At 32.1% G+C, this 11,776-nt stretch overlaps 1 protein-coding gene across 1 annotated transcript; it reads right to left on the reverse strand.

Annotated features, from left to right (window-relative positions):
* Positions 1-2,783: 2,783 nt before the first annotated feature.
* On the reverse strand, positions 2,784-10,107 carry LOC130824006 (probable LRR receptor-like serine/threonine-protein kinase At4g37250). Its single transcript, XM_057688869.1, has 2 exons — positions 8,212-10,107; positions 2,784-4,350 (listed from the first exon to the last, which is right to left on the reverse strand). Exons 1-2 carry the CDS (start codon positions 9,875-9,877, stop codon positions 3,674-3,676), a joined length of 2,343 nt encoding a protein of 780 aa, XP_057544852.1. The 5' UTR covers positions 9,878-10,107; the 3' UTR covers positions 2,784-3,673.
* Positions 10,108-11,776: the final 1,669 nt, after the last annotated feature.

The raw sequence follows: 11,776 nt of genomic DNA on the forward strand, positions 1-11,776 counted from the left end.
GAGTTATTTGTGGACTAAGGAATATATTGTTGTTTCTCCATTCTTTAATTACATTTTGGTTCCTTAATGTCTTTACATGGCTCCAAAATAAGTACATACCCAACCAACCCCTTAGTCCTATATTAATGTTGCAACACCAAGGATTAGACCTGTTCAAAAGTGACCCGACCCGAAAATCCGATCCGAAACCGAAAGTAAACCGGCCCGAAAATGTGTTCTTTTTTTAGGTTTATCGAACCGACATTACCCGACCTGAAGCTATACCCGAACCGGTTGACAACCGAAAATGGGAAAACTGAACCCAAGTTGTAACCAATTTTTTTAACCGACACATAAACGTTAACCGAGATTACCCGAACCTAATAATGACCAACCCGAGTCATATTCAACCCGAATCATGCTCGAGACCGAACTCGATCCGGCTAAAACCGACTTAACCCAAACGAAGTTTAGATTGAACTACTGTAAACCTGAACCAATTTTTTACATAGAAGTATGATCGACGCATACTCAATCATCTTATTAGTTATTTTAATAAAATAATTTTCTAAATACGTGGTTTCATATATTTAGAGTTAATAATCAATGGTCAATGTTTATTTAACTACTTTTAATCGAATTAGATGAAAAATTGATAGATATTTATAATTTTAATTTCTGTTCAAATAAGTAAAAGTAACAATGTAATAATGATCATTAATTGATTTGCATTTTCACTATTTTGCTTTAAGTAAATGAACTTTATCATCAATTAAAAAATGACTAATAACTTAATCTGATACTGACTAAATCAATAGTAATTAGTAATTCGCAATTCGTAGCCGAATTCTACTTGAAAAATACCCGAACCCGATCTGTACTCGGTAAAAACCGAACCAATTATTAACTGATGACAACCCATGACCGATTGAAACTCGACACGAACTTCAACCGACACCGAACTGATGTTAACCCGATAGTTCGAACAACCGATCTTCAACCGAACCGTGACTAACCGACCCGACCCGAGAGTGACCCGTCGCAACACGCATCCGTAATATAACCGATCTGAAATACAATCGAATCGAATGATACCCGTCCGAAACCGACCCGATCACCCGAATGAACACCTCTACCAAGGATCCACACAAGTTTATTGAGGTTGTATTTGGCCACATGTATTTCATTTTAAATTCTTAATGTCAATTATGGAATCATAAATGGGGAATTTGAGAATGACAAGGTTTGGTAAGTCATTCTCAAATTCTTCACTTTAACTACTTTGAAAACAAAGGTGGAATTCATTCAAATCTAAATTTGAAGTTTTTTGATTTTCTAAACGCTTAATTTGATCCAATGCTAGATTTCCAAATGAAATCACCATTTTCAAACATAGCATGAGGGAATTAGAATACAGATTGATTTTTGTATTTCATTACTCCAAGGCATGTGGGTGAGTAGTGACTGTTAAAAATAATGTGAAAAATCTTAGTTATGTTGTAAGATCGCCTACAATCTAGGAGAAATTACAAGCAAGCAACCTTGAACAAGTAAGAAACAATGGAGGTATATTTGAGAGGAGGGAATATCGAATGGAAAGGAAGAATATTTTGTATTTTTTTGTTTAAGATTTTCGAACAACAAATAAAAGAAATGATAATTTGGCTAAACTCAAAACTTAGTAAAAATCCATTTATCAAATTAAGAGACTTTTAAGACATAAGTCCAATCGCCTATTACAGCAACCATAGAAAATTTTTGCAATCATGATTTCAATCTAAGAATCGTAAGAACAACAAAGATTTGAAACAATAATGCTTTGGGAGTTTTTTTATCATCAACTTAACTACCAAATGAAATGCAAACTAAGCTATTTATAGAAAAAGAAAGCAAGAAAAATAACTCCTAAATTGCACTAGAAAACCGCACGGTTTTTGGCTAGAAAACTGGCTGGCGATTGGATCTTGGGCCGGTTGTTACCACCGTTCAACTCATGTCCATCATGGGGATGTAACTTCCCTCCATGTTGTGTAACTTTCTTGGTAACTTCAAGGCATATTCTCCTTGATGAAAAAATAACTTCCCACCTATAGTAGTTAAGAGAGAATTGGGGAGGTTATGGGGGGAGGAAGTGGTCGGTTATTTTTGAGTGAATTAATTCCTCTTGATTCTTTGACCTCATGATTCTTCAACCATTTTTGTACATGATTCAAGCAATTAATTCCTCTTGACTTAAGCTACTTGGCGCCACTTCTTAGATGATAGCCTTGGACTGATTTTGCAGCTTCTTGTGATGGAGTCTTGGCCTAATGTTGAACGTTCTGCACTTGAGCTTGGACTCCTTTTGCTTACATACTTGATATGCGTTTCTAAAATGTAACTACTCTAAAATTAAGCTACATAAAATTAAAGTTTGTTAAAAAGTTTCAAATTTAAACAAACTAAACAACTAACTTAGAAAGTTCAACTCAAAGACACATAACGTAAATAAAATAAAAAAGGTAGATTAAAGATTTGAGATCAAGTAGCTAAGACATTGGGGTCGTCTTTGAAAGGTGGATTGAAAGATTGATTATTGTATGAGGGTGGTGCGCCAATGCCAACAAGTTAAGTGTAGAATAAAGTAATAGATAATAGGTAGAAAATACTAGAATATAGTGGAAGGAAAACATGAAGTAAGAAAAGAAATATCTAGATTAAATCTTAACTAATAGAGTGTTCCATAATATCGGCCAAAACGCCAACTTCAGCAAGTAGAAATAGAGTATGACATTTGCATCTTGTACACAGAAAAACAAGAAGTTAAATAATAAAGAGTTACTTTCATACATCTCTCCTCTCTTTAATTAAATCCTAGCCCACTAACAAATTAAATTTCTTACGGTCACGGACCTAAAATGAAGCATAGGGTGCCAACGACTCACAAAAAAAAAAAGTTAAATTTTGAATTTATAAGTACTCAATAGTAAACTTCTTCATGTAGGGTATGTATTTTGGCCCCTCCAAAGTTAGAATTTTGTGCTTGGGGAGTAGGTTTTGCCAGGCATGGAGTTTGTTGTTGAGGATTGTTCAAATAAAATTGTTTGTGCAGGCAACTTACTTGGCTGGACAAGCAACAATCAAATCTATGTTTTCCTGGTTGAACTTTTATAATATTTGAGCAAACTAACGTAGAGGATTTTCCAACATTACAAGTTGTATATTATTTCCATTAATCATTTATTTAACATCTTAATTGTTCTTCATGCCTTGATTTGTTACCCTAATCATCACTAATTGTATGCTTTGCCCTACACTCCAAGATGGAGTTATTGGATCACAGACTTGGGTTGGAGATGGCGGGCCCATAGAATATTCTACAACTTTTCAATACAAAAAGTCAGATCTACAAAATCACAAGAATTGAAAATGAAATAATATGATCAATTAGTAACATTATTATGCATTATACAAAACAAGATGTAATGATGCTTTCAAATTGTGGCTAAAGCAAAGCTAGATAGATACAACACAACAACTCCACAAAAAGGCATGAATTTGAACCCACTATCTAAAACAACAAAAACCAAAGACAAGATTTAAATAAATAAACTATAAGTCAATCATACATACAATGTAACATTTTAATTTGATTTATCCGGAATAATCTACAATCCTTTGATTTGGATCAAGTAAGGTCAGCCATACAATAAGATCATGGAGTTGAAGGAAAAGTTGTAATCTTTTCTAAAACATGAAGGGCTTCTTTCATTGTAGGTCTCTTTTGTGGAACATGTGCAATACAATTATATCCTAACTTTATGCAACTTAATAAAGCCTCCTCATTACCTTCCAAATCGATCCGAATTGTGGGGTCCGCCATTCGAAGCATCCGAGTCCGATCCTCTAGCCCGACAGCCAATTCGTCTAAAATGGGTGGGCCAAGTTCATCGGATACCACAACTTTTCCGGTTAGTAGTTCGAGTAAGACCACTCCGAATGAGTAAACATCCCATTTTGAGTTTGGTTTGAGGCTTCGTAGTGATTCGGGTGGGTGGTAAGGTGATACACATCCTATTGAACTTGCACTTGGACTTGGGGTTGCCCCTACTGAGTGGTCTTGGAAGCTGTCCCTTGACGCAGTGGATCTTTTGCTACCAAAATGCCGGGTTGACCCGCCCGGGAAATACGCAAATTTACCCATTGAGAGTCTTTCCAGCCCGAAATCACTAATTTTGGGCTCCATGTCCGCATCCAGGAGTATGTTATTGGGCTTTAGGTTACCATGTACATGCTTCTTTTCATGGATATAGCTGAGCCCACGGGCTACCCCTTTCGCTATTTTGAGTCGGATCCCCCAAGGTAGGTGACTTGGTGAAGAGCCCGTTTTTCCTGTGAATTTCACATCAAACTTTAATTTAGTCCAAATACGCACAAATAAAATTGCTACATTAAGTTATTACATTTGCATATTAATGATAGAATTTTTACAGCCCGTTTGATAATTAATACTAAATGGTGATACTTATAATGAAAAGTCAGTGTAATTAATAGGATCATCACTTGACAAGCCACTTAATGCCGATTAGTATCGATTAGTACGAATCATTCTCATTTCCACTATTTAATGAGTTAAATGTTACGATTTTAATGTTTTAGAAAATAAACTTAATTAAGTAGAATCCACTCCAATGCCCAAGTGATTTAGTTGACAAGGCTTGCCCCTAGGCTCCATAAAGTCTTACTAGAAATAAATCAGATAGGTCTAGAAGAATACATTAAAAGAATGACGCGAAGTTTAAGAAAAGTCAATGAAGAAATGTAGTTTTTAAGTCAATTTGTTTGTACTTTTTTCATTTTCATAGTCAAGTCAATCAATTTAAGACAACTAATCTATAATCACATTCCTAATATTAAAATATCCATAAACTACATAGCAAGAATAAGCATTCCCATGTTATGACCTTAATAAAGTAGTTGGAACTCTCTTTTAAGGAAGCCTAAACTCAATTGCAATCGTCAATACAAATATTTATTTGTCTCCCTCAATTTACTTTATATTTAATTTGAATATACATTATTAAATTTACCTTATTTTTTATTCTTGTATATAATCCCGTTATTTTTACTCTCTATATTCTATCTATTATTTTCAATTATCCGACTACATTTAACCTTATATATTAAATTAGTAACTTTACGTGACAAAAGCAAATGTACAAACTAATTGAAATGAACAAGTCTTAAAAAATAAGGCAAGAAACAAGTAATCAAGTAGACACATCTAAAAAATCTAGAATTTGTCTAGTATTTAATTTAAGGATTTTATGTTTCACCGTTATAACTTTAGTGTTAGTACTTGCACTATGCATGTGATAGAAATAAGTAATTAACAATTTTAGGGACCATTACATTTAAAATATAATTTTACTCAACTACTATGATATCTAACACCAAAAAAATATCTTAAAAAATAGTAAAATTTTATTTAGAATTTTGTTTAGTTATTGGTATTAAAAAATTAATAAATAAAATAATTTATAGTGTAATTTTTTATAAAATATTAATAAAATTATATAATATTAGAAAATAAAAAATAATTCGCAAATGATAAGATTTGACGGTAATTCTCAAAATGATCCCAAGTCCTAAGCCTCTCAAAATTAATGTAATGAAGTGGTGAGGTGTGAACCTAAAAACAAAAAAAGTACGAAAAATAAAATCTCAAGTGTGTACTCGCTTTTTAAAAATATGGGACCAAAAACGCTGAATGTACGTGAGAGTTAACACTTAACTCTTGGCTTGGCTTGGCTTGGCTTGGAAGCATTAAAAATAATGAAAACCTGACTTCCGTTACAACGACTCCACCATCCCTTGTTTCCTCCTCTATCCTCCAAATCCATTTATTCAATACAGGAGTACAATTGCAGAGGAATTTACCATTTATTCACTTTTCCCAAGATTAATACTTTAGCTGATTAATGTTATTGTTTTAAATATTTTCGTTTTAAATTTTTTGTCCATCAAAGTAACAAAAAATGGAAAAAATTAAATCACTTTTTTTAGAACGTTTTGTCAAAAACCAAGTAATTATTACAAGATTAAAGTTGTGAATTTTATTTAGAATTGCAAAAGTTAAGAATGTTGAATTTTATTCCAAAAAGTAAATATATTTGTAGCTTTTAAGACTGTATAAAAAATTAACAAATTTTATTTATTATATTATATATCAATAAAATTTAATATATTTTATTTGAAGGGATAATATAATTATAATTGTTTAAAATTAATCTGATAATCTGAACTTAAGTATGACTTAATCCAATTAAAAAAAAAACCTATATTATATAAATTAAATCAAATTATCAAGATATTTACATACACATAAAAATTAAAATTAATTCTTAATAGCCAAAACCCGTTTAAACACTCAAATACTTTTTAAGTGTAACTTCCTAGTCAAGAGAGACTAGGATCAACATCGGTTCACACATAGCATCTCTTCACAAGTCATTATCTTTACAACCAACTACATTTCTAATCGTATTTCCATGATATTATTGTATTACTCACTTTCCCTTATTTTTTATTTTATTTTGTTTGAATAAATTTGTTGATTTTTGCTTTAGGACATGAGTATTAAGCAAATTCTTTCAATCAAACACTAACTTGGGCATTATAGAAGGAGTCCGAAAAATTATTACATGCCTTTCTAACCCTAGTTGATTATACATATTAATTAGGCAATATAAAGATTAATTTTATTGCAAGATTGGTTGAATAGCAAGAATAAACCATAAAATTCCAGCATTAATCCGTTGCTTAATGATACAACTTCAAACTAATTCTAATTTAGTATTTAGTCATTAATTATATTTCTACTTTTATTTGAACGTATCTCAATACCTCTTCAATTTAACTATATATATTTTCTAACCAACTAGAAGTATTAAATAATGAACTTGAATTGTATTTTGATTTTCTAATTTTAAAGGGAAATACATATAATTCGTGCCGAAAGGGTCAAGCTTTTTTACTTCTCACACACGAGTCAAACTAAAAAAATGAAATTGATATTTAAAAAATTATATGGATCAAGGTATTATGGATACATGATAAGTTTGTAAAAGTCCTCCTACAAACTGTGCGATACACGATAAGAAAATAGTAAACATCACTTCTTAAACTATAAGAATAACTCTAGTTATTTATTTGTTTTAACTTCTAATAATGAAGATTCTCTAGGTTTGTTTTGGATTATATTTTCTTTTCATTATTTGGTTGCCTAAATTTATTTTCTAAATTCTTATATGATATCGAGTTTTTCTACATGATCGATAAACGTATTTTTAATTTAATCGAAAAATTTAACATTCTATCTGTCACATAAAAAACTTTAAAACTCAAGATTATCACCTAGATTTAAAAAAAAAAAAAAAAAGCCAAAAATATAAAGTCACCCCATTTAATTTTGCATCAATTTATAAACTATAAAGTTAACCTCTACTATTATTACAAATTATTTAATAGTAAATTTACTTTGGATTTATTCAGAAAAGGAAAACTTACTTTAGAGAGTTATCTCTTCTCGTCCTTATCTACCATTTTCTGAATTGTAATTGAGTTTTTTCAAGGCATTTGATATTTCAATTAAACTAACTAAAAAAATTATATTCCAACTAAGTAGAAGTATATTAAAAAAATACCCACCCTCTAAATATTTATGACTTCCTAGTTCCTATCAAAAAAATTACTCTATCCAACTAAATTTCCAAAATGCATTTAATTTCAACAGTAAAATAAATTCTGCAACTATGCATGTTGCATCACCCAAGATAATATTGATCATAATTCACAAACCCAAAAATTTAAACTTCAAAATAAAAATAAAAAAAATTATCAATATTACCCCTAAGTTTTTGCACTTTATCAATGATATTCCTAAGTTTTTTCAATTATCAATAGTCACTCGTGCTATTTTGCGTTTTATAACCGTAATCTTTTCTAATTTTTTATGTCCAAAATCGACAAAAACCGTTAAAATTTATCTTTTTCTTTTATTTTTCAATTTAAAACATTTAAAAAATTAAAAGAAAAAGAAAAAAGTTAACGAATTTGCACGATGAAAAAATTAAAAAAGATTACGCTCAATAACACGAGAATATCTTTAATAATCGAAAATCTCAAGGATAAACTTAAGAGTAATATTGATAATTTTCTATTAAAAAAAAAGTATTAAGTGAATTAACTTACTGTAACGAGCATTAGCAAGGCTGCCATTGGAAATATATTCATAAATAATAAGCTTTTCATCAGAACCCCAATAAAACCCGCGAACTTTAACCAAATTAGGATGAACAAGCTTTGCAATGGCACGAACATGACCTTCAAATTCCTTTAACTTTTCCACGCTATTTGATTCCCCTACTCTTCTTACTGCTAAAACGGTGCCGTCTTCTAATACTGCTTTGTACATTATACTTGTACCACTTGCTCCTAATATATAAGCTGACGCTTTTAAAAGCGTCTCTACTTCTAATGACACTTTCTCTCCAGCATTACTCCCTGCTTCCATTATTACTAATTGTCCTTGTTCATGCTGCTGCCGCCGTCCTCCGTTTTCTCTCTCTTCCGATCCATATTCTTCATCCGCATCATCATCATCTTCTTCGTCTTCGTCGTCGTACTGTGTTTCGTCGCTTTTTCCTTTTCGTAAACACGACCATTTTGACGCTATTCCTTTGGTAGACGATGAGGAGGAGGATGATGAAGGTAAGAAATCGCGTTTATTATTATTATTTCTGACGCTTTTAGTACTAGTGTCAGTTTTTCGCTTACAAATGAAGAGGAAAATCATGGCGAGGATAGCAATGGCGGTTAAATCACAAACAACAATGGCGGCAATTATTTGAGGTCGAAGCCCATGTGATTTTCCTGATGGGGTATTTTGTGAGCCCCCATCTGGGCTGCTAGCGAAGGTTTTAGGAATGGCGGCAAAGGCAGGAGGTGGAATGGGCTGAGCTGGAGCTGGCGGGAGAGAAATCGGACTTAATGGACTTTTACATGGGTTACCCGAAGGTGACCCGCATAGATCCGGATTACCGGCAAAGGAGTCTTTACTTTGAGAAAGAAATATCTTGGAATTTGGAATCTGACCCGTCAAGTTATTATAGGAGAAATCCAATGTCGCATTTTGCGGTATTCTGCCACCGAAAACCGGAGATATTTCGCCGGAAAACCGGTTATGTGAAATGTTAAACGTTTCGATTGCTTCTCCCACAAAATCAACCGGAAGTGAACCGTTTAATAAATTTGAAGATAAATCCAAAAACTGAACCCGATCAAACCCACCGGGAATTTCGCCGGAAAAATAATTCCCTTTCAAGGAAACTGTACTTAGATTCTTTAATGTTCCAAGATTCCTCGGAATATTCCCAGCGAGTGCGTTCTCAGAAATATCAATAACCTCTAAACTCCTTAACCCGCCAATGGACTCCAATAACTCACCGGATATCAAATTATTTGATAAATCAAGTACATGAAGATCCGGAAGACTGTATAACGAATCAGGAATCGACCCGTTTATCGAATTAGATGATAAATTAAGGATTTGAAGATGTTCAAGGAGGCCAAAATTGACGGGTAAAGAACCAAGAAGCTGACATTGAGGAAGAGAGACTTGAATAACACGAGGATTATCATACCCTAAACTAAAACTATTACATTCGATTCCCCGCCATGAACATGGGTTATCGTCGTAGTAACTCCACGAGTCAAGAACGTGTAATGGGTCGTCTAAAATGGAGTATTTGAATGAAAGAAGAAGAATACCATCTGGGTTTAGAGTTAAAGAAGGGTTAATAATGGAGATGAGGAAGATTATAGTAACGGTTATGGTGATGATTGGTTTGTTCTTCATTTCATGATCTTGAATGGTATGAATAATAATTATTATTCCACATCTCTGAAGTTTATTACTCTATATGTTGAAGAGAAAAAAGAATTTAAAATTTAGAAATAAAAATTTAGGGGAATATTTGTAAGGAGAGAGTTAGAGAGATTTATGGTGAGAGCATGTGAAAGGGAATTGTGTATGTGGGTAATGAGCAAATTAAAACAAGTTCACAGCTCAGTAGTCAGTAGGTCAGCACTTAGCACAACCAAATTTGTGTTCTTATAAAGTAGGTACGCTCACCTTACTTTTTAAAGCAGTCAATTATTAGATTAGTATAGTATGTAGGTATGTAATTAATTACCCTTATTATTGATGTCAATTTGATATTTTATTTTTTATTTTTTATTTGGGATAAGAAAAGGTGAAAATCATTCTTGTAATAAGGATGAAAAAGAAAGCTTTTTACATTTTTTTATCAACTCATTTTTACGACTATAACGTTTTTGCTTTTATATTTTTTGTGGTTATAATTTGCAAAAGAAAAATAAAAAAAACATTGTGATTGTAAGTTTTAAAAGTTTCAAACTTGACAATTATTTTCAACAAATAATTTTTTATTGACATAACACTACAAGGAAAAGTTGAAATAGCGATGCAAAATTGCGATGACTTTTGTCCGTCGCAATATTTGACAATTACGAACGTTTTTGCGAAGGAATTTAAAAATGCATATGATAGAAAATATAAGATAAATAAATATCAAGGCATTTTTAAATAGTAAAAATTCAAACTTTGTATGCTTTATATTCTTTTCTATTTTCAATGCTATCTAATAACAGTCTGAAAGATTAAAATTAGGCATTGAGTTGCTTGCTTTATTGAAGTTTGCTTCAACATCTTTTCCTTTATTGTTTTGGAAATTTATATTCTTTTCTATTTTCATCACTATCTAAATAACAACTTGAAAGATTAAAATTAGGCATTGAGGTGCTCGCTTTATTGAAGTTTGCTTCAACATCTTTTCCTCTATTGTTTTGGAAAGTTTGCTACAGTTCTCCCAAATGGTTGGTTATACGCCATGTAAAACCTCAATGTTCAGTCATGCCACATTTTATAACAAATGCTTTCTTTGACATCTTGATGGCATTTTTGTTATGTTATGACCATTTGATTTTTCCTTTATGAAATTATGTTATGATAACCATTTTGATAATATGGGGAAAATGACCACTACTATTCCGTTAGAACCTTTTTACCATGTTCATTGAAATTTCCACAATCTTGTCCTCCTAGGATGACACACTAGGTCATATAAAACCTTTCTCCAATAACTCAACCAACTATTTCTTCAATTCGATTATCTCAGCTAGGACAAAACAATATGGAGTCTTAGAGATAGGGGTAGCATCAGGAATTAGATCAATATGAAAGTCAACCTATCTCCTCGAGGGTAAATCAGGCAGATCCTCAGGGAAAACATCAAGGTAATCACAAACAATTGGGGTTTTCTCAAGACTTCATTACTAGTAATAAAACACATATATCTCTCATCTCTATGTTTAATCATCTCAATGGCTTAAACTGTAGAAATGGTCTGAATGGAAAACACAGAACTTTTCATAATCAAACATTCTCCTCCAGGAGTCTTAACCCGAACAATCTTCTCTTTACACAAAATCTCAGCATGATGACATCTCAACTAGTCCATCCCTAAAATAATATCATATGTACCCAATTTAGGCACTATTAAATCGGCAGGCATATGGTGGTTTTAAATCTCAAGAGCAAAGTTAGGAAGGACGCGTTCACATAGGAGTGATGAACCGTCATGTAATAAAATTTGGAGATTAAATTTATAAGGTTCAAGAGAAAAGAGGATTTATGAAGAATAGAAGTAGAGATAAAAGATCGGTCGTCGCCGGA

Source organism: Amaranthus tricolor, chromosome 9 (genome assembly GCF_026212465.1).
Source record: "Amaranthus tricolor cultivar Red isolate AtriRed21 chromosome 9, ASM2621246v1, whole genome shotgun sequence".
Taxonomy (NCBI): Eukaryota; Viridiplantae; Streptophyta; class Magnoliopsida; order Caryophyllales; family Amaranthaceae; genus Amaranthus; species Amaranthus tricolor.

What these genes read in the sequence shown, in the direction of transcription:
- LOC130824006 (XM_057688869.1), bottom strand. Translation starts at nt 9,877, where the DNA reads ATGAAGAACAAACCAATCATCACCATAACCGTTACTATAATCTTCCTC. An exon ending in CCTTGCTAATGCTCGTTACA is followed by an intron (nt 4,351 to 8,211) that starts GTAAGTTAATTC and finishes TGAAATTCACAG; the next exon opens with GAAAAACGGGCTCTTCACCA.